Source organism: Vipera ursinii, assembly GCF_947247035.1.
Source record: "Vipera ursinii genome assembly, chromosome: 16".
Lineage (NCBI taxonomy): Eukaryota > Metazoa > Chordata > Lepidosauria > Squamata > Viperidae > Vipera > Vipera ursinii.
Window position 1 is genome coordinate 6,027,367 of NC_139529.1, and position 23,853 is coordinate 6,051,219.

Consider the following 23,853-nt stretch of genomic DNA (forward strand, 5'->3'; position numbering starts at 1 on the left):
AAATTCACACAATACTTGCTTCAGTCTCATTGCAATCCTGTCTGGAAACGATCATCAATCCCCACCCCCACCCCCTAATTCTTTTGCCAGTCAAGCGCCCAACCATTGCTAATTCAAGTGAAGCAGCTGCGACATTAAGGGAAATGAAGGCTAATTTACTAGGGCGGAAAGCAAGCATCAACTCCCCATTTGTCACTGCAATAAAATCTTGGGACACCACCAGGACTCCAGGACCCCGTGCTGGACTTCGGAAAGCTCTACGTGAAGGCTTCTTTGGATATTCACGGGCCTACGTATGGCTAGAGCCTTGGTGGAGCAGTGGGCTAATGCCTCCTTAAGTAACACCAGCTGCCTGCAATTAGTGCAGGTTCGAGTCCCACCAGGCTCAAGGTTGACTCAGCCTTCCATCCTTCCGAGGCAGGTAAAATGAGGACCCAGATTGTTGGGGGCAATTAAGCTGACTTTGTAATAATGCCGCTTGGGGTGTGTGTGAAAGCCCTAATAAGCAGGCATATACATAGAATGAAGGCTACTGCTAAGCTTGTAAGCCGCCCTGAGTCTTCGGAGAAGGGCGGGATATAAATGGAATTAAAATAAAAAAATAAAATAAAATACTCCCCGACTTACGACAGCTTGTTTAGTGTTCGTTCCAAAGCGACGACGGCGCTGACAAAAGCGGCTCGCCACCCTTTGCGACCGTTGTGGCGTTCCCCCACCTCCAGGGGGATCAAAATGGAGGTGCTCGGCAACTGACTCGTGTTTACGACGCTTGCAGTGTCCCGGGGTCACGCGATCTGCTTTTGCGACCTTCTGGCGAGTAAAGTCAAGTGTGTGTGTGTGTCGGGGGGGGGGGAACAGATGAATTCCGTCAGCCGGGTTACTAACTGAACAACTGCGGTGGTTTGGTTAACACAGGGGTCTTCCAAGGCGGCCCTTTTAGGACTTGTGGACTTCAACTCCCAGAATTCCTCAGCCAGGCACCCTCTGGCCCCACCCGAGGTGCCTCGTGACGTTTTCACGTTGGCTTTGGACTTGGCTGGGACCCTTAACCTGCTTTTCAGAAAGTTGCTGCATGTTTTGGGTTAGCCTCCTTTAACCTGATCTCTCTCTGTGTCTCTCTTTTCTTCCTCTTTCTTTCTTTCTTTCTTTCTTTCTTTCTTTCTTTCTTTCTTTCTTTCTTTCTTTCTTCTTTCTTTTCTTTTCTTTCTTTCTTTCTTTCTTTCTTTCTTTCTTTCTTTCTTTCTTTCTTTCTTTGTCTGTCTCTTTCCCTCTCTTTTCTCTCGCTGTTTCTGTTCCTTCCTTCCTCTCTCATTCTGTCTCTCTTTCTCTTCCTTTTTTCCTCTCTCTCTCTCTCTCTCCCTCCCTCCTCTGCTGTTTCTCAATCCTGTACTTGAATTAGACAGACCTGCCCCCCCATCCCCGTTTTTTTTTAAAAAAAACACATTAATAAAATATTTATGGCCCTGCAAAGCTGCAAAGCCAGAGCGCAGGCGGCAGAGCGGCTTTTAAAGAGCAGTATTCTTCGCTAGCGTCCTAAGCATTTCCCCCCCCCTCCGATTCTTCTCCCCCCCCCCCCGAATCAATAATGCACTTTGCGTTGTCATAGCTGGAGGCTGCAGCGTTTTCTGCGCTGTCTTTCCTCTTCTTGCGGGTGGGACGGTGGCGAGCCCTTTTCTGGAGCTCTTCGGATTTTAGGGAAGCGATTCGAGAAGTCGCCCCACCCCCCCCACACCCCCCCCAGTGGATATCCTCCAGCAGTGCTCAGGGTTGACCTTCACCTCTTTTAGGCGGTTTCTTCTCCTCTGACCTCTCCATCCCTTTTTCCTTGCCTGCGTAGGCTCCTTACGCAATCTCCTCTCGTCTTTCCGTCTCTGGACAGTGGTCAGACCATGTGAGATGGGCTTAATAATAGCACATTTTCTGGACCCGTTAAAGCATTTAGTTGGCTGAGAAGCTAAGGGCTAAGGAGGGAGGGGAGGGAGAGAAGAGGGAAAGAAAGAGAGGGAGGGAGGGAAAGAAGGGAGGGAGGCAAGGAGAGAGGAAACAGGGAGGGTGGGAGGAAGGAAGGAAGGAAGGAAGGAAGAAAAGAAAGAAAGAAAGAAAGAAAGAAAGAAAGAAAGAAAGAAAGAAAGAAAGAAAGAAAGAGAACACCCATGGAAGGAGGGAGGGAGGAGGCAGGGAAGGAAGGAAGGAAATGTAAAGGAAGAAAAGAAAGAAAAGGAAGGACGAGGGAGGGTGGGTGGGAGGGAATGAGAATGAGAGGAAGAAGGAAGGGAGGGAAGGAGGGAGGGAGGAAGGAGATGGGAAGGAGAGGAAGGAAGGAAGGAAGAAAGGAAGGAAGGAAGGAAGGAAGGAAGAAACACCCATGGGGGAAGCTGGATTCTCTTAACAACTGCACTTTACAGCTGTGAGATCTTGTTAAAAAAGTGTTGTAAAAATGGTTGCGCAATCAAGTCCGACTTGATTTACGACGGCAACAACCCTTATGATAGAAATAAAGGTGTTGAATTGCGCTCATAAGTCGAGGACTGCTTGTAAAGCAATAAAAGAAGGAACCTTGTCGAAACTGCGCGCTGGTTGGGCACAATCCTAAGCCAGACCCGGTTCTGCTTCATTCGGTGCCCGGACTTGATCGTTTTTGCCTGCCAGTTTGGAAGGAAGCCTTCTGGGGACCTTTGGCTTTTTGAGCAACCGTGGTTAGCTTAGGCACCCCTGGTTGCCTTCACTATCAAGGGATTGGGGGCAGTTCTTTATTCTGAGACTCTCATCCGCCCTAAGAGGATCAGCTCTTTTTAAAAGGCGGGCAAAGAGAGGAAAGGAGATGGCCAAGCGGAAACCACCTCGGCCGCTGATGCAATTACAACACGAGGAAGGCGCTTCTGAAATAATGAGAATCTGGAAGCCGGTCAAGCTTAGATGTCTCTAGCCCAGTCTGCAGTGGGAGATAATCTGCTTAGAGGCGCAATTTCCAACCTAGAAAACATGAACTTCTCTGAAACAGTCCGGTAATCTCCCTCCCTGCGTGGAATGGGGGAGGAATGGGGGAGGAAAGTCAGGTCCAACACATCCAAGGCTGGACAAGGTGCGACGGATGGAAAGTAATCAAGGAGAGATCCAACCTGGAGTGAAGAGAGACATTTCCTGACGGAACAATTAACCAGTGGAATGACTTGTCGCCTCCAGATGTTGTGAGCGCCCCAACACTGGAGGCTTTCAAGAAGAGACTGGGCAAGCCATTTGCCCGGAATGGTATAAGGTCTCCTGTTTGAGCAGGGGGCTGGACTAGAAGACCTCCAAGGTCCCTTCCAGCTGTATTCTTCTATTATAATCAGTGGAACGACTTGCCTCCAGAAGTTGTGGGTGCTCCATCTCTGGAGTTTTTCCAAGAAGAGACTGGACAGCCACTTGACTGGGATGGTAGAGGGTTTCCTGATTGAGCAGGGGGCTGGACTAGAAGACCTCCAAGGTCCCTTCCAACTCTGTTAGTCTGCTACATATATCATCTTGGATAGGGGGTCTGGAGGCCAAACCGTAAGATGAAAAGTTCCAGGAACTGGGTATGTCTAGCGTAATGAAGAGAAGAATTAGGGGCATATAATAGCCGTCTTGAGGGGTTGCCACAGAGAAGAGGTGGGGGTCAGAGGGCAGGACGACAGAGAATGGCTGGAAACCAAGCAAGGAGAGAAGCCACCTAGAATTAAGGAGAAATTTCCTGACAGTGAAAAATGATATTTGTAAAGTGATAGATTTTAAATTTAAGTTTTGCCGGCTGGCCTTGTGGCTAATAGGAATTGAAAAATGTTTCTTTAGTTTGTGCCTGCACACACACACACAAACACACACATATATATATACACATATATTTGTGTAAATTGCTAACAAAGAATTAAGGGAGACTGATATGCATTTCAAACTTCTTAGTTTTCATCAGTCAGCCATACCCTTCTGAGATTCGAACCTGGGCTGATTGCACATTAGGCAGTTAGAGGTGAAAATAACTGCCTAATGTGCAATCAGCCCAGGTTCGAATCTCAGAAGGGTATGGCTGACTGATGAAAACTAAGAAGTTTGAAATGCATATCAGTCTCCCTTAATTCTTTGTTAGCAATTTACACAAATATATGAGCTGTCACCGGTGTGACTACTGCCTGTTCGATGGCCTTCAAGATAGGCTGAAACAGGAAATAAAGATTTGTCCCATGTTTAGGGCCTAGCAAGGTAATCTAAATAGTTAACAAGCATTTGACACATACACACACACACACACACACACACACATATATATATATATACACATATATATATACACACACACATATACACATACACATACACATACACATAAACATACACATATACATATATACATACACACACACACACACACACACACACACCAGAAGCCCATGTTGTAGGCAAATGGTGCAAAATGATAGAAAATGGCTTTGAGAATCCATATACAGTATTAGGCAAGATTGACTCTGAATGAATGAACATTACTTAATCAAGCCAACAGATGAAAAAGTGCATCTCAGAAGCTTATTTACTGGGGGGGAATGATGTATGAAAATGCAAAGCAATTTCATTTCTTTTTTTTTTTAAAAAAATAGCCACAAATTCATGCAGAAGCCAGCTAATATGAACTTAAAGGCGGAGGAAGGAGTGAAAGACAAAAAAGTTAAATTTATAGGCCTGTGTAAACTCCAATGAGTCACCGTGTAGAATGTGTGTGAACGGAGTAAAAGCTTCGTGGGAACAGCCTAATAAAATAGTCCTCGACTTTTCGACAGTTTAGTCAAAAGTTACAACACCTGGGAAAAAGTGACCTAGAAGCTTTTTTTTCACACTAACGACCGTTGCAGTATCCCCATCGATCAGTATAACCTGATCAAAATTCAGATGCTTGGCAACTGTCTCATATTTACGACCGTGGCGGTGATCCCCTTTTGCGACCTCACAAGCAAAGTCAATTTGGTAAACAAGATTCTCTTATCCACCGTGGCAAGAAAGGTCGTGAAACGGGGCAAAATTCACTCCACGGCTGTCCCGCTTAGCAACGGAAATTTGGCGCTGAATTGTGGTCGTAACTACGAGGAGGACCACCTGTACTGAATTACTGCTCTTTTTTTTTTTTGCAAACTAAACCCTAACCCTGAAGACCACCGAAAGCGGGACGTATGGCAGATCAGAACACATTACTGAGTGCCAAAACCTCCGATCAACAGTTGGCTTGCCGTGGGATCCATTGTTAGCAACACAAAGCACAAGGGTTAAGAGACCAATGCTTTGTTCTCCTGGTGGCTTTGCCAGATTCCCGGCTGTCACATAAAGTTGTCGTTCTTATTGCCCAGGCGCCCTCCGCCTGCTGGGCCTGGCAACCAGAGAGGGAAAGAGACAGATGGGTCTGAAGATCTACCAGCTGCCGGCTCCCATTCAAAACCCAACTCCCCCCCACCCCCTTCTTTTTTTAAAAAAATTTGGTTGCTCCCCCTGGCTCTTGATGCAATAATCTCGTAATGACAAGAATTCCAGAATTGCTGCTGGGTTAAAAAAAATCCCAAAGAGAGGGGGAGGGGATAGAGAGGGAAATGAAAGGATGGGAAGGGAAGGGAAGGGAAGGGAAGGGAGAAGATGAAGGAAGGAGGAGAAGAAAGGGAAGGAGGCAGAAAGAGAGAGAGAGAGAGAGAAAAGGGCAAGGGAAGGATGGAGGAAAGGAAAACAAGATGAAGGAGGGAAGAGAGGAGGGAAGAGGAAGGAAGGAAAGAATGGCAAGGTGCAAACCAAGAAAGAAATTAAAAAAATCCCCACTAAAATCTTCCTTTCCTCCCTCCCTTCCCCTCCCCTCTCCCCCCTCCCATGCAAAAAGCCCTCGAACCCTCTACCCAAAGTTTGAACAGAACCCACAGCTTTCAAACCAATCCTAAGGTGAAACGCTGGCCATCCTCTTGCAGACAAACAGATACACCAATAGCAGTCTCTTTCGCACACGCACACACGGCCCTCTCTTTCTCTCTCCGCCAAGGGAGGCGGGCGGACAGGGTGGTGGTGGTGGTGGTGGTGGAGGAGAGATGAGCTTAAGTGATGCTCGGATGCTGGGGGGGCGGGCGGGGGGGTAGAAGTCAAAATTAACCCAAAGGGAAAGAAGAGAAAAGCAGGCAGAAGAAGCAGGGGAGCAAACGAGGGACTAAAAACCTCCGGCTCCGATTACGGCATCTTTTCCCCCCCCCCCCCCGCCGATTCAGGGCAACCCCAAGCTGCCCCTTGCTTGCCAGGGAGTTGCCACGGATGACTTTGGATGCCAAGCAGCCTTTGCGTTGGGACACAATCAAAAGAGAAAGAAAGGGGGGGGGAAATCAACAACAGCCCTGAGATCTGGGAAAGAGCAGCCGATCAATTCCCCCACCCCACCCCCGAAGAGGTAGGAAGAGAGGCAGAAATTCAGAAATTTGAAACCTCCCTGGATTAGAGCTTCGGTTGCTTAATTTAACTCAGCAGGGTCTTGGCTGTGCCAACCGTATTTCCTTCGGCTTCCTCCAAGGAGACGGGTGCAATCAGGTGAAGGACACATCACTCAGGAGGAAACTAACCCGCCTATTTAGCGTCAGGCCCTGAAGGAGAAGAACACGCTGAAGTGGAAGGTGGAGTTAAATGTGTCATCAGTTTGGAATCATTCCGTTATCACCAAAGGGCTAAGTCCAGGCCCACCCCCCGCCTTGAATTCCGTTGTCCCTTATCTGGGGCCAATTTAGCTTTGATTGTTAGTTGACCAGATTCTATAGAATAGAATAGAATAGAATAGAATAGAATAGAATAGAATAGAATAGAATAGAATAGAATAGAATAGAATAGAATAGAATAGAGTAGAGTAGAGTAGAGTAGAACAGAATAGAACAGAATGCAGAAGAATAGAATAGAATAGAATAGAATAGAATAGAATAGAATAGAATAGAATAGAATAGAATAGAATAGAATAGAGTAGAGTAGAGTAGAGTAGGGTAGGGTAGGGTAGGGTAGGGTAGGGTAGAACAGAATAGAACAGAATGCAGAAGAATAGAATAGAATAGAATAGAATAGAATTAGAACAGAACAGAATGCAAAAGAATAAAATTAAAGCAGAATAGAACAGAATAGAACAGAACAGAACAGATAGCAATAATAAACTCTAGTCAACTACAGGTAGTCCTTGACTTACGGCCGCAACTGAGCCCAAAATTTCTGTCGCCAAGCGAGACATTTGCTAAGCAGGTTTTGCCCGGTTTTAGCACCTTTCTTGCCAGAGCTGTTAAGCGAATCGCCGCAATTGTTAAGTTAGTTAACATGGTTAGTAAGTGAAGCTGGCTTCCCCAGATTGTCAGAGGGTCACAAAAGGAGGACCACATGACCCCGGGACAACTCAACCATCATAAAAACACGCCCCTTGCCGAGCGTCCGAATTTAGACCAGGGATGCAACCATGGTTGAAGGGTGTGAAAAAGTCACTTTGCGATGCCATTGTAACCTCGGTCACCGAAAGAACTCTTGCAAGTCAAAACGCTCCTGTTACTTCAACCTGACAGGTTTTAGGCTGTCTCTTTATCCTGTTTATACCCATTTCATGCGTTTGTGCTGCTTGTTCCGGGCAAGGCTGCCTCTCAACTCTATAAAAACCATTTCTAAAAAAAAATAAAATAAAAGCGGGGGGGGGCTTTTAAATCCCCAACTGCTCCTTTTTTTTAAACGCTGGCGAGGCTGGCCTGCCTTTTATCCCGTCTCTGGTTCTTATTATTTGATACGTCTCTGCGCTGGTGTTTCCCCGCTTTACTGGCTATTAGCAGTAATCGCTCTAAATTAATTAAGGCAGCTCCCTTCCTCGAAATCTGTGAATGGAATTGAAATTAATTGTCGGCAAAATAACTTCGGTTCACTAGGAATCCCCGCCTGATCTTTTGTGGGTTATCAATTTATGCCTCGGAGGGAGATATTTAATTATCTTCCAATGTTATATACGGGGTGCTGGGTTACAGCCTGCGTTTGCTCAAAGTTGATTCTGCGGAAGGATGCAGGGTTTTTTTTGGGGGGGGGGGAAATCCTTTAATTCCTAGTCTCCTCCCCCCACCTTAAATTTATTTATTTATTTATTTATTTATTTATTTATTTATTTATTTATTTAATTTATTTATTTGATTTATATACCACCCTTCTCCCGAAGGACTCAGGGCGGTGTACAGGGCAACAAAATAAGAATAAGCCTATTCTTCAAAGCACCCAGGGGCAGGAGAAGAAGTAACGGGTGGAAACTCATCAAGGAGAAATTTCCCGACAGTCAGAACAATTAGCCAGGGGAACTCCTTGCCTCCAGAAGTTGTGGGTGCTCCAACGCTGGAGGTTTTCAAGAAGAGACTGGACAGCCATTGGTCTGGAATGCTTGTGTCAGTGTAACTTGGAAAGGTCACTATTGTTGTGAGTTGAGGCTTATCTGTAATACGTTTCGCCACATCTGCCGATTCCGTTGCCTTCACCATCCATTCTTAAATTATAGCAATTTGTTAAGTCCTTCCATCATCCCCTCTGCAGGATACGATTGGATGAAAACCTACCCCCCCCCCCGCCGCCAAATCTCTGGCTAAAAGAAGAAATAGATGCGCCTGGTTTACTAGGCGCCCTGGTGTACTTAAAATAAGGAACTGACCCTGTTTAACTGAACAACAGAGCCTGGAGGGTCGCACAAAACGCTAAACGAAGTTAAAATAAAGTTGGATTGGTGTTTTAATTTTTTTTTTAAGCGTGTGGGAACACCGCCCTGGCCTTACGAGGGTGCGTGAACCGAGCCGGTACCTTAAATTATAATATGCAGATTTATTTCGCTTATTGTACCCTGTGTGACTCTGTCTGTTGTGTCTGGCAAAGCCACATCTAATATTTATTCCGTCGTGCTAAACCAGCTTTGAAATAAGGCCGTTTCTAGAGGAATAGAGAGTAATAAAAAATAAAAAAAAGGCAACAGCTGAGTCATGTTGGAGGCCGCAAAGATTGTGCTGCACGTGCGTGCATCTGTTGTTTTGTAATTGTTGCTGTTTTTTAAAACAAAAAAGTGCTTTCAGTTGTTTGTGGGTTAAGTCAAGGACAATAAATTAACTGTTGTCATTTATTTCTTTTTTTTTTCCTATGCTCTGCAATCTCTGCGCTTTTGCATTCTGAACAGATGTCTGCTTTAAAAAAAACCAAAAAAAAACCTTCAACGACTTAGATATTATTTATTTATTTATTTATTTATTAGTTTTTATAAACCGCCCTTCTCCCGAGGGACTCGGGGCGGTGTACAGAGGAAGGAAGGTATACAGATTGAACAATAAAGATAATAAGAAACACTAATGAACACAAACTGGGACCCCAATTAACGCTATCATGCCAGGCCAGCCTGCTGAAACAGGAAAGTTTTTAAGTCGCGACGGAAGGTACGGAGGTCAGGGGCCATCCGGATTTCTGTTGGTAAGGTGTTCCAGAGGGCTGGCGCACCCACTGAGAATGCCCTCCCCCTGGGGGCCACCAGCCGACATTCCTTGAGCGGTGGCACCCTGAGGAGGCCCTCTCTGTGGGAGCGCACAGGACGGTGGGGTGCTGACATCGGCAGAAGGTGCTCCCGAAGGTAGTCCGGACCCATGCCCTGTAGGGCTTTGTAAGTCATCGTTAGCACCTTGAACTTCACACGGAAGGCAGCCGGAAGCCAGTGCAGCGCACGGAGGAGAGGTGTGATATGGGAGTATCGGGAGGCTCCCAAGAGTGTCCGTGCCGCCGCACTTTGCACCAGTTGAAGCTTCCGAGTGGATCTCAAGGGCAGCCCCATGTAGAGAGCGTTACAATAGTCTAGGCGAGATGTCACAAGGGCATGGGTGACTGTACGTAAGGAATCCAGGTCCAGATAAGGCCGTAGTTGGCGAATTAGTCGAACCCGGGAGAAGGCCCCCTTGGTCACAGCTCCAATGTGGTCTTCCAGGGAGAGCTGCGAGTCTAGGAGGACACCCAGGTTGCGGGCCCTATCAACAGGTGGAAGTAACTTGTCCCCAATGTTAAGCAGTGGGACGTTCTGAATATCCTGGCTTGCCGGTACGTACAGCCATTCAGTCTTGTCCGGGTTCAGTTGAAGCCTGTTTCTCCCCATCCATTCCCGGACCGCTTTCAGGCAGCGGGACATCACGTCTAGGGCATCACTGATATTGTTTGGAGTTGAGATAAAAAGCTGGGTGTCATCAGCATACTGATGGTACCCTACTCCAAAACTGCGAATGATCTCACCCAGCGGTTTCATGTAGATGTTGAACAGGAGAGGCGAGAGGACCGACCCCTGAGGGACTCCGCAAGCGAGAGGCCTCGGGGTCGACCTCTGTCCCCCTGTCAGCACCGACTGCGAGCGACCCTGGAGAAAGGAGGAGAACCAACGCAGAACCGTGCCTCCCACTCCCAGTCCCCTGAGGCGTCGCAGCAAGATACCATGGTCGATGGTATCGAAAGCCGCCGAGAGGTCTAATAAGACTAGGACAGAGGAATGGCCCCTGTCCCGGGCTCTCCAGAGATCATTCATCAGAGCGACCAATGCCGTCTCCGTGCTGTAGCCCGGCCTGAAACCCTCCCCTCTCACTATGTTGAAAGTAAAAAAAAATAAATTAAAATGTCCCCTTTCAGCAGACCAATTCAGGTTGCCAGTTAAAGCAATCCCTTTGAACAGACGTTTGCAAGAGACCCGTGGGAGCAAAACGGATTAACTTACCAGCCCTGCAAGGTAGACCAGCCTAGGAAACCAAATTTCTTCCCTGGCGCTGTCATCTCTCTGTTTTGGTTCATAAAGAATTCTTCTGCAACACTGAGGAAGGATATTGGAATAAGGTTATACTCTTGTTATTTTGCATTCTGGGTTGCACCAGATGTTGGACTAGAACAGGGGTCCCCAACCCCCCAGTCCGTGGACCAGTACTGGGCCGTGGCATGCCAGCAACCGGTCCGCACAAACAAGCAAGGCCCCATCCGTGGGATGCAGGCAACACACAAAACCACACACTCTCTGGTCTGTGGAAAAACGTCTCTCCACGGAACCGATCCCTGGTGCCCAAAAGTTTGGGGACCTCTGGACTAGAAGACCCCTGAGGTCACTCCCAACCTTACTGTTCCATGTCCGAAGCTCTTCCTATCTCTCCTTCCTCCTCCTTCTCTTCCTCCTCCTCCTCTCATTCTCTTCCTCCTTCTTCTTCTTCTTGCAGGAAAACCCGTACTTGTGTAGCGACGAGTGCGACGCTTCCAATCCGGACCTGGCCCATCCTCCCAAGCTGATGTTCGACAAAGAAGACGAAGGCCTGGCCACCTACTGGCAGAGCGTGACCTGGAGCCGTTACCCGAAGCCTCTGTTGGCCAACATCACCTTGTCTTGGAACAAGACCGTCGAGCTGACCGACGACGTCGTCTTGACTTTCGAGTACGGCCGTCCCACCAAAATGATCTTGGAGAAGTCGGTGGACAACGGGAGGACTTGGCACCCCTACCAGTACTACGCGGACGAATGCAACGAGGCCTTCGGCATGCCGGCACGGAAAGTGAGGGAGCTGTCCGCCACCAGCGTCAACAGGGTCATCTGCACGGAGGAGTACTCTCGCTGGGCGGGCTCCAAGAAGGAGAAGGAGGCGAGATTTGAGGTGAAGGACCGCTTCGCCATTTTTGCTGGGCCCGAGCTTCGAAATATGGACAACCTTTACACCAGGCTGGAGAGCGCCAAGGGCCTTAAGGACTTCTTCACCGTGACGGACTTGAGGATACGGCTCTTGAAACCGGCCCTCGGGGGCACCTACGTCCAGCGGGAGAACTTGTACAAATACTTCTACGCCATCTCCAATATTGAGGTCACAGGCAGGTAATTGGAGCTCGGCTTTCCTTTTCGGGTTTTTTTTTAAAAAAAATTCTTTCGTGGCTGGCATCCGGTATGGAGAAGGAAAGGCGCCAAGGGGTGTCTTGTTGGTTCGGAACCACCCAACGGTTTCAGGCGTGTGATGATTCTGTGGTGTCTTTTCCTTTAAACAAACCACCCTAAAAAAACAAACAAAAAAAACACACACCCACCTCCTTTTATTTGATGGGAAAGAAATTGCTTTGGGGAGCTTTTTTTTTTTTTTTTGCTAAAACAAACAAACAACCATTTTGATGAAATTCTCCAGAGTGGAATGAAATGTTCTTAGACGTACTTAAGTGACAAGAAAGCCAAGAGGTGAATATGAATGACTGTTCTTTCGTTTGCAATCTTTTCCTTTGAGTTCCCCAGTTCAGTCTCCTTCCTTCCTTCCTTCCTTCCTTCCTTCCTTCCTTCCTTCCTTCCTTCCTTCCTTCCTTCCTTCCTTCCCTTTCCTTTCAACCCTCCTTCCTTCTCTTCTTTTTTCTTTCGTTCCTTCCTTCTACCCTCCCTCCCTCCCTTCCTTCCTTCTTTCCCTTTCCTTTCAACCCTCCTTCTCTATTTTTTTTCTTTCCTTCCTTCCTTCCTTCTACCCTCCCTCCCTTCCTTCCTTCCTTCTTTCCCTTTCCTTTCAACCCTCCTTCTCTATTTTTTTTCTTTCCTTCCTTCCTTCCTTCCACCCTCCCTTCCCTTCCCTTCTCTCAACCCACCATCTTTCTCTTTTTTCCTTCCTTCCTTTCCTCTCAATCCTCCTTCCTTCTCTTCTTTTTTCTTCCTTCCTTCCTTTTCTTCCTCCCTCCCTTTCCCCCCCCCTCAGGAAAAATCCTCTTCTCCCTTGCAAGAAATGTCAAAACCAATTCTCTTTCACCAAACAACACGAGGACGGCAAAAAAAAACAACAAAATGATGCCAGAGAATTGTTCTGCTGGGCAGGAGGGAAAGTTTGCCGATTGCGACTCTCTCCTTTAAAGGACAGGTTATCTTTATTCCTCCTTCCCTCCCAAGCTAGTCCTTCCATCCTGCCCCTATTGATCTAGTAAGTAACCAGAGGAGGTGCCAGGCCCGGGACAGGAATAGAAAGCAGAACGTCTGTCTTTGGTGAGCAAGGGCTGGCACGGCAGAGCAGAATGGAGGAATCCGAGGGGGTAGGAAGGGAAAGCTAGTTTTAGGGGATTACCCTAGATATGGGAGAGGAAAGAAAGAAAGAAAGAAAGAAAGAAAGAAAGAAAGAAAGAAAGAAAGAAAGAAAGAAAGAAAGAAAGAAAGAAAGAAGGAAGGAAGGAGAAAAGGAGAATGAGAGAGGAAGGAAGGAAGGAAGGAAGGAAGGAAGGAAGGAAGGAAGGAAGGAAGGAAGGAAGGAGATGGGAATGTGAGGGAGGGAGGAGGGAAGGAAGGAAGGAAGGAAGGAAGGAGAAAAGGAAAATGAGAGAGGAAGGAAGGAAGGAAGGAGAAAAGGAGAATGAGAGAGGAAGGAAGGAAGGAAGGAAGGAAGATCTTTTCAATCTCGTTTCTTCTCACTTTGCACATGGAGCACCTGCAGACGAAGCAGGAAAGATCAGAGTTGACATCCTGCCTGGTCAATTTAATTTTCTCCTTTATTTAACAGCTGGTAGATCTTGAGGTTGCCTGGATAGACAGAGTGAAATTGGAGTTAATGGCATGGGCGTGAGCTGAAGGCTCCCATTATGTACAATCCAATTAAGGAGATGCATATAAATTACAGACTAATTATTAAGTTTTCTCACTTGGCCTAAAAGTATTTGCAGGTTCTCTGTACCTTGGAATGTTTCCCTTCTTAATTTAATTTCCTTCCTTCCTTCCTTCCTTCCTTCCTTCCTTCCTTCCTTCCTTCCTTCCTTCCTTCCTTCCTTCTTCCTCCCTCCTTCCCTCCCTCCCTTGCTCCATACATGTGGCATCATTTGCTACCAGGCTGGCACGGCAGAATAACCTTCAAGGATTGATTTTCAAAGATCAATCGCTCCCCATAAATAGATTTATCGTAGAGCATGTTTGAAAACCTTCCCATAACTGCTGTGAATTAAATGCAGGCTCTATTTATAGGGATATCAGGGTTCAGATTTTCACACTGCTATCTTCTACTCACGTGACGGAGCGGGCTGGAAGCCAATCTCCTTTGGGTGGGCACAACAGTTTCCATCTGTCTCTTGCTTTGATGATGGACTAACTTGGTAACGAGCTTTTTTTTTTATCTTTGACCAAGTGAAAGCAAGCTCTCACAAATTCAGGACAGGAGAAAGAGGGAAGGAAGGAAGGAAGGAAGGAAGGAAGGAAGGAAGGGAGGGAGGGAGGGAGGGAGGATTTCACTTAGTAAAAAGAATAAGGAAAGGAAAAAAAATGGGGTGAGATAAGGGAATCCACCAGGAAAAAAAAATGAAAATATGTCCAGAAATGTGTTCAGTCCTTGATGCTCTCTGAACTTGGTTGTTTTCTACAGATGTTTCATGACCCAACTAGGTAACATCATCAGTGCTAGAAGGGAATGGGGTTGGAGGAGGAGGAGGAGGAGGAGGAGGAGGAGGAGGAGGAGGAGGAGGAGGAGGAGGAGAACGACGACGACTGTGGGGTCCTTGGTGCTCTCTAACATTGGTGGTTTTCTTGCAGACATTTCATGACCCAACTAGGCAACATCATCAGTGCTGGCGAGAGTGGCGTTTCCTCCCTGTTTATATATAGTTGCTTCTCCTTTCAGCCTTGGCGAAGGTGTGGTTTCCATCTTGATAATCCCTTGGTTAGGATGTTGGGTTTTTTCCTCTTTGATCATTTGTCTGGTGTTAATCCCTGCTTGTCTGGATATCGGGTGCTGGCTGCTGATTGAAAGACAGACGAATCAATCATTTATTTTACTGTTTAGCCTTCTAATCTAACAAAGGGAAGGACTAGGGCTGACATGATAGCAGCCTTCCAACGCTTGAGGGGGTTGTCACAAAGGGGGTCGACCTATTCTACAAAGAACCCAAAGGCAGGACAAGAAGCAACAGATGGAAACTAATCAAGAGAGAAGCAACTTAGAACTAAGGAGATATTTCCTGACAGTGAGAACAATCAACCAATGGAACGGCTTGCCTCTGGGAGTTGTGAGTGCTCCATCATCTTTTCAAGAAGAGACTGGACAGCTATTTGTCCGGAATTGTAAAGGGTCTCCTGCTAAAGCAAGGGGTTGGGCTAGAAGACCTCCAAGGCCCCTTCCAACTCTGTCATTCTGTATTCTCCAGCTGAACAGCCCCAAACCTCAGATCATGGCCTCAGTTCCCCAGTCCGACTTCGTCGCCCTGCTTCGAATTGCTTCTAAATGACCAATTCTGCTCCTTTAATGTGCAACAATCGGAACGTGAAAACGTTTCTCCAGATGTGACTTGATGGAAACAAGAGGTTGCTCAGGTGTTGAGCCGCAAGTCCCAAATCTTATTACGATTCTGAAAAGAGCCTTCGTTAGAACGGTGGGGGAGAAAGGAGAAGAAAGATGAGTTAATATTTTATCTCTTATACAACCTGGAAAACACAGAGTCGTTTTGTTTCATCTTATTTGCTGGGTATGTGTGATCATTCTCTCTCTCCACCCCCCACTCCCCCACCCCCCATGTAATCTTTGCTGCCGATCTGTCGGGAACAAGTCGATTATACTTTGTTCTCAGAAGGGGCCCGTAAAGCAAAATACAGATAGGTTGCAAAGGGATCAACTTTTGAGTGTTAACAGACCCCGTGCAAAGGCTTGTAAGCAGTTCCGCGAGGAATAGTCTGCTGGTTACTTAAATATGCATTGATTATTTGATTTGGAACAGCAATTATCTGTGTAAGAGAGGCGGGCGACTCCAAAGGAACTTGTCAAGTGCAGGGAGATAATGGAACAGCTGAACAAGGGGACAGCTCAATGAGATGGAACGAAATCGGTTAAGGGAGGCAGGAGGGGGGAGGGACATGCAGACCAGCTTTCTTGGATTGTGCATTCTTCACGCGAGCTCCAGATTAGGGAGGCTTGAGTTGAAATGAAGGAGGCCAGACCGAAGGCAGACAAAGGTGGAACTTGGTTCAGGAGTAGAGGGTTGATGGTTCCAGCTGGAGAGGATCAACTGGAATGAGGTCAAGGGTAGCAGTCAACAACATTGGAACTGGATACTACAGCCTTTGTTGGCTGGGATGTGGTCTCCAAATTCCACGATATGGGGTGGCCGGTACAGTGTGATCAATTCAATCTTGGTTCTCTAAGATCTCATGAGGTTTTGGACCTCACACTTGATTGTCATTCCAGAGACGTCCTCCAGTTTAAAGTTCCTTGCCATTCGTCCGTCCGTCCATCTGTACATCCATCCATCCATCCCTGTCTGTCTGTCTGTCTATCTATCTATCTATCTATCTATCTATCTATCTATCTATCTATCTATCCATCCCCATCCATCTTCCCTATTATCTGTCCATCTATCTATCTATCCATCCATCTATCCATCCATTCCAAACCATTCCCATTTTCTGACAATTTTCAATGTTTTGTGGCCTTCAAGGTATTGTGTTGACCTCATCAACTTATCAAGGTCAACGAAAGACCTAGAGACTATATTTCTTCAGTCTGCAAGGCTTTTGTCCCTCTGAGTTGGTTTCCTTGTGACTCAGCATGTTGTTGGTTCAAACGGTCCAAACAAAGTTGTTTGTATGTGTTTCCCTTTACACCGTTTCTTGGAAATACAGTAAAACCTAGATTTTCCAGATTCAGCAGACTTTGGATGTGATTTTTAGTTTGGAATTAAATCCCAAACAGGCAAAGTCCGTTGTCTACAAAACAATCTGGTAAAACTGACATGGTTGTTCTCATCTATATAAATGCACATCATTCGCATAACTATGCAATGACTTAATTAAATATTCTGTGTTAATTAGAAAACAGGCATAAACATGTCAATCGTGTAATTATAAAATGGTGCCATTTTGCAAATGGCATCAATTTTGTCAATCCTCCCGCCCCAAATTGTTGATTAAAGAGAGATTTCATTGAATTTCTATACATTTCATCTCCTGTGGATCACCTGTTTCTCCTCTTGATTTGAGCGTTTCTCAGGATTTTGACCCCATTGTGGTGACATCAATTTGCCGCTAATGAATTTGCTGTTAATGAATTATTTGCTTGCCTGCCTAACTTTTTAGAGAACAGCTTACTGACTTCATTCTTTAGTTTAAATCTGGCTGTCTAGGAAGGCATGAAATTGTGACATCCACTCCACACACACACACACACACACACACACGCACACGCACACCTGTCCCCCAAAAAACACAATTTCAAAGATACATGCAGCTATTTCAAACATGGCTGATCTCCTCTCCCTTAGAGAATAATAGAATAGAAAGGATTTTTCGAGGTCTTCTACAATCTTTATAATATTGCATCAGTTCCATGAGACTGGTGGGGTCCCAAGGCCTTCTGCCAAATGAGAAAAAAAACCAAAACACAACTTTTAACTTTGCGAAGCGCGTCTCTAAATTTGCAAAGGCTTGTAATCAGGTTTGCTCACTCTTTCCTGAAGCTTTAGGATTGCATTGGCTTTTTTGGCTGCCGCTGCACACTGCTGGCTCATATTTAAGTGATTGTCCACTAGGACTCCCAGATCCCTCTCAGGGTTACTGTTATTGATCTGGTTTTCGTTTAATCTGTCCCTTGTAGTTTTTAGACAAATCCTGGCTTGAGTTCCATAAAGTTTGTGGCTTCATTCAAATGCAGATCCCGGCTTTGGATGTTCTGCTCTTTAATGACTTGTGAATGCTTTTCTGTTTTAATATTTCTATGATGCCAGTGCAAGCCGCTTTGAGGATTCAGCTCAAAAGAGTCTGGCATACATTTTTAAATACCACTGCAGATAGCCCAGAGGATCACACCCTCGTTGCTCTCTTCTGTTTTCCCTGCAGGTGTAAATGTAATCTCCATGCCAACCAGTGCATTTTCAAGGAAGGAAGTCTCCAGTGTGAATGTGAACATAACACAACGGGACAGGACTGTGGCAGATGCAAGAAGAATTTTCGGAGCAAATCCTGGAGAGCGGGCTCCTACCTTCCCCGTCCCAACGGTTCTCCTAACGTGTGTAAGTATGGCGGGCAAGACAGTTGAAGCCCACCCCCCCGGAAGGACAAGAGAAGCATCGTCACCTTGAGATCTAGCATCCTCTTAACTACCAAAAGCCAAACCGGTTCCGTGGGAAGCCTGAAGAGATGGAGATAGGGGAGTAACATCATGGATAAATCAAAGTAGAGAAGTCTAGAACAGAACTTGTCTGAAAATGGTACCTTTGAAACCATCAGCAGAAAGAATGGTTGGTCAATTCCATGTGCATCAATTTCCATTAATGCCCAAAACGGGGAATGAATCCTCAAAACTGTGGGATTCACCTCTCCCATTAGAACAGGGGTCTCCAAACAAAGCAACTTTAAGATTTACAGACTTCAGCTCCCAGAATTCCCAAGCCAGCATGGCCAACTTTAAGACTTGTGGACTTCAACTTGAACTTTAGCTTTGAACTTGTGGAGTTGGCCCACAAGTCTTAAAGCTGCAAGTTTGGAGACCCTTGGACTAGAAGAAAAAATGAAGCAAGATTCCAAGATAGATCTGTTGCTAAGTTACCTCCCTGTCTGTTCCCAGTGAATTGGCTAGCAGGGACCTCAAGAACAAAGATCTACTCTTCAATAGATACAGGGATCCTGAGACACTTTCTCTACAACTGGATGGATGGATGGATGGATGGATGGGGTCAAATAACAGAGTTATTCCTTGGAGGTCTTCTAGTCCAACACCCTACTCAAGTAGGAGAACCTATTTCAGACAAACGTCTCTTTTTAAAAGCCTCCAGTGATGGAGCACTCACAACCTCTGGAGGCATCTCTGGTTAATTGTTCTCACTGTCACAAAATTTCTCTGCTTCTCTCCTTGAATTGGACAAGAAAGCAATGGGTGGAAACTAATCAAGAAGAGGAGCAACCTAGAACTTAGAAGTTTCTTGACAGTTAGAACAATCAGTCAGCGGAAGGACTTGCCTCCAGAACTTGTGGATGCTCCATCATTGGAGGCTCTGAAGAAGGGACTGGACAACCATTTGTCTGCAATGGCATAGGGTTTCCTGCCTGTGTAGGGGGTTGGACTAGAAGACCTCCAAGGTCCCTTCCAACTCTGTTATTCTTAATCTCCATCCATCGTTTCTTGCCCTGCCTTCTGGTGCTTTGGAGAACAGGTCTTCTTTGTGGCAGCCCCTTAGATGCAGTCTTCTAATGTATTTATTTTTTTTACATGTTTATGCCGCCCATCTGGCCTACGGGCTGACTCTGGGCGGCATAATTAACCTCCTGTTTGGTTGTTTCCTTCCTCTGCTTGTTGACCATCTCCTTCTCTCTGTTTTTCTCTTCCAGGCGCGGCTCCAAATTTTGGCAGTAAGTAAAACAACGTAATTTTTTTTAAAAAAAACAAAAACACGAAGCCATCAACCCAAGTTGAAATGCCGAGATGCTTGCTAGCAACGGTCCCAGCGGATGTTGTTTGATGGCAAAAAAAGAGCTCTTGTGTTTTGTTTTTCTTTCCACCCCTGGCTTTTTTTTTTGGCTCTCCGTTAACATCTGTCCGAGCATAAGACTGCTTCTCTAATTGTGCCTCGTCTCCCTGCCTGTCAAACATCTGTCTTTTGAGTTCAGTCGGAAACCTCATTGTCTCTGTCAGGCCGGGCGTGTGGGTTTTTTTTTCTCCCCACGAGGTTTGTTAGCAAGGCGGCGAGGAAGGAAATAAAGTGGTTTTGTTTTTCCCAAAGAATGGCGGGGAGGAGAGACACCGCCCTGAGTCCTTCGGGAGAAGGGCGGTATAAAAATTTAATAAATATAAAATATAAATATAAGAGGCCCGTTTGTTTTCCCCATCTCCGGCTTAAAAGAGTCTTGCAGGCGGTAAATTAAACTCTTTCTAAATCAGAGGGGTTGCTTTGGATGGCTGACGTCATCAGCCACTTTTTTTTTTAATCCCATTTATATCCCGCCCTTCTCCGAAGACTCAGGGCGGCTTACAACCTAAGAAGCACAAATCAATGTGCTTAGCAGTAGCCTTCATTCTATGTATATGCCTGCTTATTAGGGCTTTCACACACCCCCCAAGCAGCATTATTACAAAGTCAGCTTATTGCCCCCAACAATCTGGGTCCTCATTTTACCTACCTCGGAAGGATGGAAGGCTGAGTCAACCTTGAGCCTGGTGGGACTCGAACCTGCAATAACTGCAGGCAGCTGGTCTTACTTAAGGAGGCATTAGCCCACTGCTCCACCAACCACACAAAACCACTTTTGTGTGGTTGTCCTCACTAACAGCCAGGGCAATTAACCAGTGGAACAGCTTGCCTCCAGAAGTTGCGGGTCCCTTCATCACGAGAGGTTTCCAAGAAGAGGTTGGACAGCCATTTGTCTGGAACAGGATAGGGTTGCCTGCTTGAGCTGCCAAGCGACTGAATGTCTTGATCGCGTGACCACGGCTTGCAATATAAGTGTGAAAAACGGCCTCACCAATCCCTTATTTTCAGCGGTCGTCGTAACTTGGAACAGTCCCCAAACAAACTGGGTTAAGTTGAGAGCCTGAAACCCCCCCCCAAAAAAAAACAACAACAACACAGCAGCAAAGTTTGAACCTGAGGATGCATTTCCACTAACGATGTTGTTGTTGTTTTTTTAATTGGCTGCAGAAAATAATTTGGTTGCTGGGGGAAAGGCAATGAAAAGGAAATAGATTCTAAGTTTGGTTTTTGCTTCAAATAGGGCTTGCTGGGGGAAAAAAAACTCAGCTGGCTAGGAAGGAGGCAACACATTACATCCTTAGCAGCACCACATTAATTTGCAAATTACGCGGCTGGAGATTACACAGACCGTAAGGCCCAGAGGAAACCCAATGTCGAGGCTGACGGTAGCGGAGCGATGTGAATATTTGAACGTTCCCGTTGACTCAGTGAAACTATAATTTATCGGAGCTCTCAAACTAATTTGACAAATTGAGGAAGCCGTTCAATTTCTCTCCTCCTCTCATCCGAGGCGCCCGAAGTGATTCCAGGCTCATTTTGGACGGGCGCCAGCGCCTATTTTTGCAGAGGCAGGAGAGCATTTTAAGGAATCGGGCTGAGTTTGAATCCCATCCCATCGGATTTAGTTTCAATTAGATCCAATCAGTCAGTTTTCCAAACCCATCTGAGACCGTTTGGATGGCTGAGGAGTTTCGGAGGGCGCATTTAATTCGCAGAGAGCGAGCTATTCGCTAAAAGAGATTGCCTGGTAAATTCAGATTTCTCTGGTTACATTCAAGACGCCATGCAAAGTTGGCAACACGGCGGTTAAAGAAGTCTGCTTTCCCCGATGACTGTGATTGTCGGGAAGTCACAAAAGGGGATCCCGTCACCCCCACCAGGGGATGCTGCAACCATCGTAAACATGAGCCAAAATTGCCAAGTGTCCGAATTTTACTCACCTGGTCATGGCGGTGAGGCTGCGAGGATCCTAAGTGTGAAAAACGGTCATTTTTTCCCCAGTGCCCTCGTAGCTCTGAACGGTCACTAAACGAATCGTTATAAGTCAAGGAATACCTGTGGTAGATTAAGGAGCCTGCTTACATCCGTGAAGTCACTCTTAAGGAATTAGCATCTGATTTCTTTCCGATTTTTTTTTTCTTCCCTCCGCCATCCTTATTTTTCTCTTGATAGCAAAGGAGCAAGCCAGGCCAGTAACTAACCGTCAAATTGTCGTTCTTACAACTACGATTTCCGAAACCATGATTAGTACCGCCTATACAACGAAAACCTCTTGGGTGCCCACCGCTCCCCTCCTTACAACACAGCCTCCAGGTGGGTGCTCACCGTAGTTAGTCCCACCCCTCCTAACTTGCTGAGATAGCCGTAGTTAGACCTAGTTTTGCCCTTCTCTTCTCAGCTTTGGCTTCTTGCTGCCTTGACGTACATCGGTGACAGGTAAGGTAGGGGGATGCTCATCTGCCTGCCTTGCTAGTGTCCTCCTTCCTCGTAGGGGATAGATGGGGAGGCCGGATAAAGAATCACACTGTTCGCTGGCGCAGGGCTTCCCATTTGTCAGCGGGAAAGCTGGTGTGTTTGCCCAGCTAATTAATGAAGGGAAGATCATGAGCGGGACAGACCCCATCAATAACGGCCCCCACCTTTCCCTGCTGAGTAGCAGGTGCACGGTTCTCCAAAAAGGTCTTTATAAGCAGTGGAAGAAAAGAGATATGAGAGAGAGAGAGAGAGAGAGAGAGAGAGAGAGAGAGAGAGAGAGAGAGAGAGAGAGAGAGAGATGATAGATATGGATGGATAGATGTATAGATATATACAGATAGAGAATAGAGATAGAGATGATAAGGAAGATGGATGGGGATGGATGGATGATAGACAGACAGACAGACAGACAGACACAGGCATAGATATGGATAATAGAGATGGATGGATGGATGGATAGATAAGAGATATGGATGGATAGCTAGAGAGAGAAAGAGAGATAGAGAGATACAGACAGATAGATATAGATGATAGATATAGATAGATAGATAGATAGATAGATAGATAGATAGATAGATAGATATGGATGGATAGCTAGAGAGAGAGAGAGATACAGAGATATAGATGATAGATATGGATAGATCAGATAGATAGATAGATAGATAGATAGATAGATAGATAGATAGATAGATAGATAGATATGGATGGATAGCTAGAGAGATAGATAGAAAGATAGACAGATAGATGGATAGTGGATGAGTGGATCAGGATCAGTTGGTGTTTTTTTTGATAACTGGAACTCTTGTGATTAGCCAAGGTCAAACATGGTAGCCATTTTGAGAGCATGCCTCTTGCCTTCTCACTAATTCCCAAAGGTGTCATCCAAAGTAGATGGGACAAGTCTTCCCTGCTGTAATTCTTCTGTCCATCCAACTCAGGCAATGACATCTGATGGTCAAGTTGCTCTCCATGAGTATGTAGCATTCTGATTATTCAAAAAGGAGAGGAGAAAAGAAAGAAGAAGAAGAGAGAGAAAAAGAAGAAGCCTAGACTTGGTTGAATATGGTATTTATAAAATCTGTTTCCCCGAGAGATGCCTTTTTCTGAAATAACACACACTAGATCAGGCTACCAGCTGTTTTCCAAAAGCTTCAGAAAGAAGGCAAGATATGTAAAAACCAACACATAAATTACAGCTCAGTCAATAAAATTAATCCTTAACTCTTGTTTTCAACCAACCTCACCTCAACTTCGGGGGCTATAAAAACGGTCCCTGCCCATTAATCATCTGAAGTGGAATTGACTTATCTACCAGCTAAAGGAGTTACGTCTTGCAAGACCCATTAAGTTGCAGGAGTTGCAGGAATTGGCTTCAATATTGCATGCAAATTAGTTTTGATAGATTATGTGCCATCGGGCTGATACTGAGTCTCAGTAACTCACAGAGATAGATTTTCATCAGGATGATCTGTCCGAAACTGGTCTTTCACATTCTTCCTCCAGCATAGCTATCACAACTTCTCTACTGCTGGTTGTCCTCTTCTTCTTCCTTCCACTTGGTTGATTTTCTTCTTCTTCTTCTTCTTCTTCTTCTTCTTCTTCTTCTTCTTCTTCTTCTTCTTCTTCTTCTTCTTCTTCTTCTTCTTCTTCTTCTTTCTTCTCTCCTCCTCCTTCCTTCTTTCCTTCCATCTTTCCTAGCGTCGCTGCCTTCTCCAGAGGACAGAGTCTTCACATAATGTGTCCATAAATTGGATCATTTAAGCCTGGTCATTTGTGCTTCAAAGAAAAACTCTGGGATGACTTGTTCAATGAACCATTGGTTTGTTGCTTGGGCTGTCCAGGAGTCTGTTGTCTTCTGATCATCTTTTGCTTCTGTGGAAGCGTCTAGGACTGCACTGGATTTTTGGGCAGCTGCAGCACACTGCTGGC

General features: G+C 45.9%; 1 protein-coding gene across 1 annotated transcript in view; it reads left to right on the forward strand.

Moving 5' to 3' along the window:
- NTNG2 (netrin G2) overlaps positions 1-23,853 on the forward strand; it is a 226,933-nt gene that overhangs the window by 10,400 nt on the left and 192,680 nt on the right. The window contains 2 exon segments of the mRNA XM_083375133.1: positions 11,232-11,875; positions 17,822-18,015. Of these exon segments, the coding sequence (XP_083231259.1) occupies positions 11,232-11,875; positions 17,822-18,015 (838 nt within the window).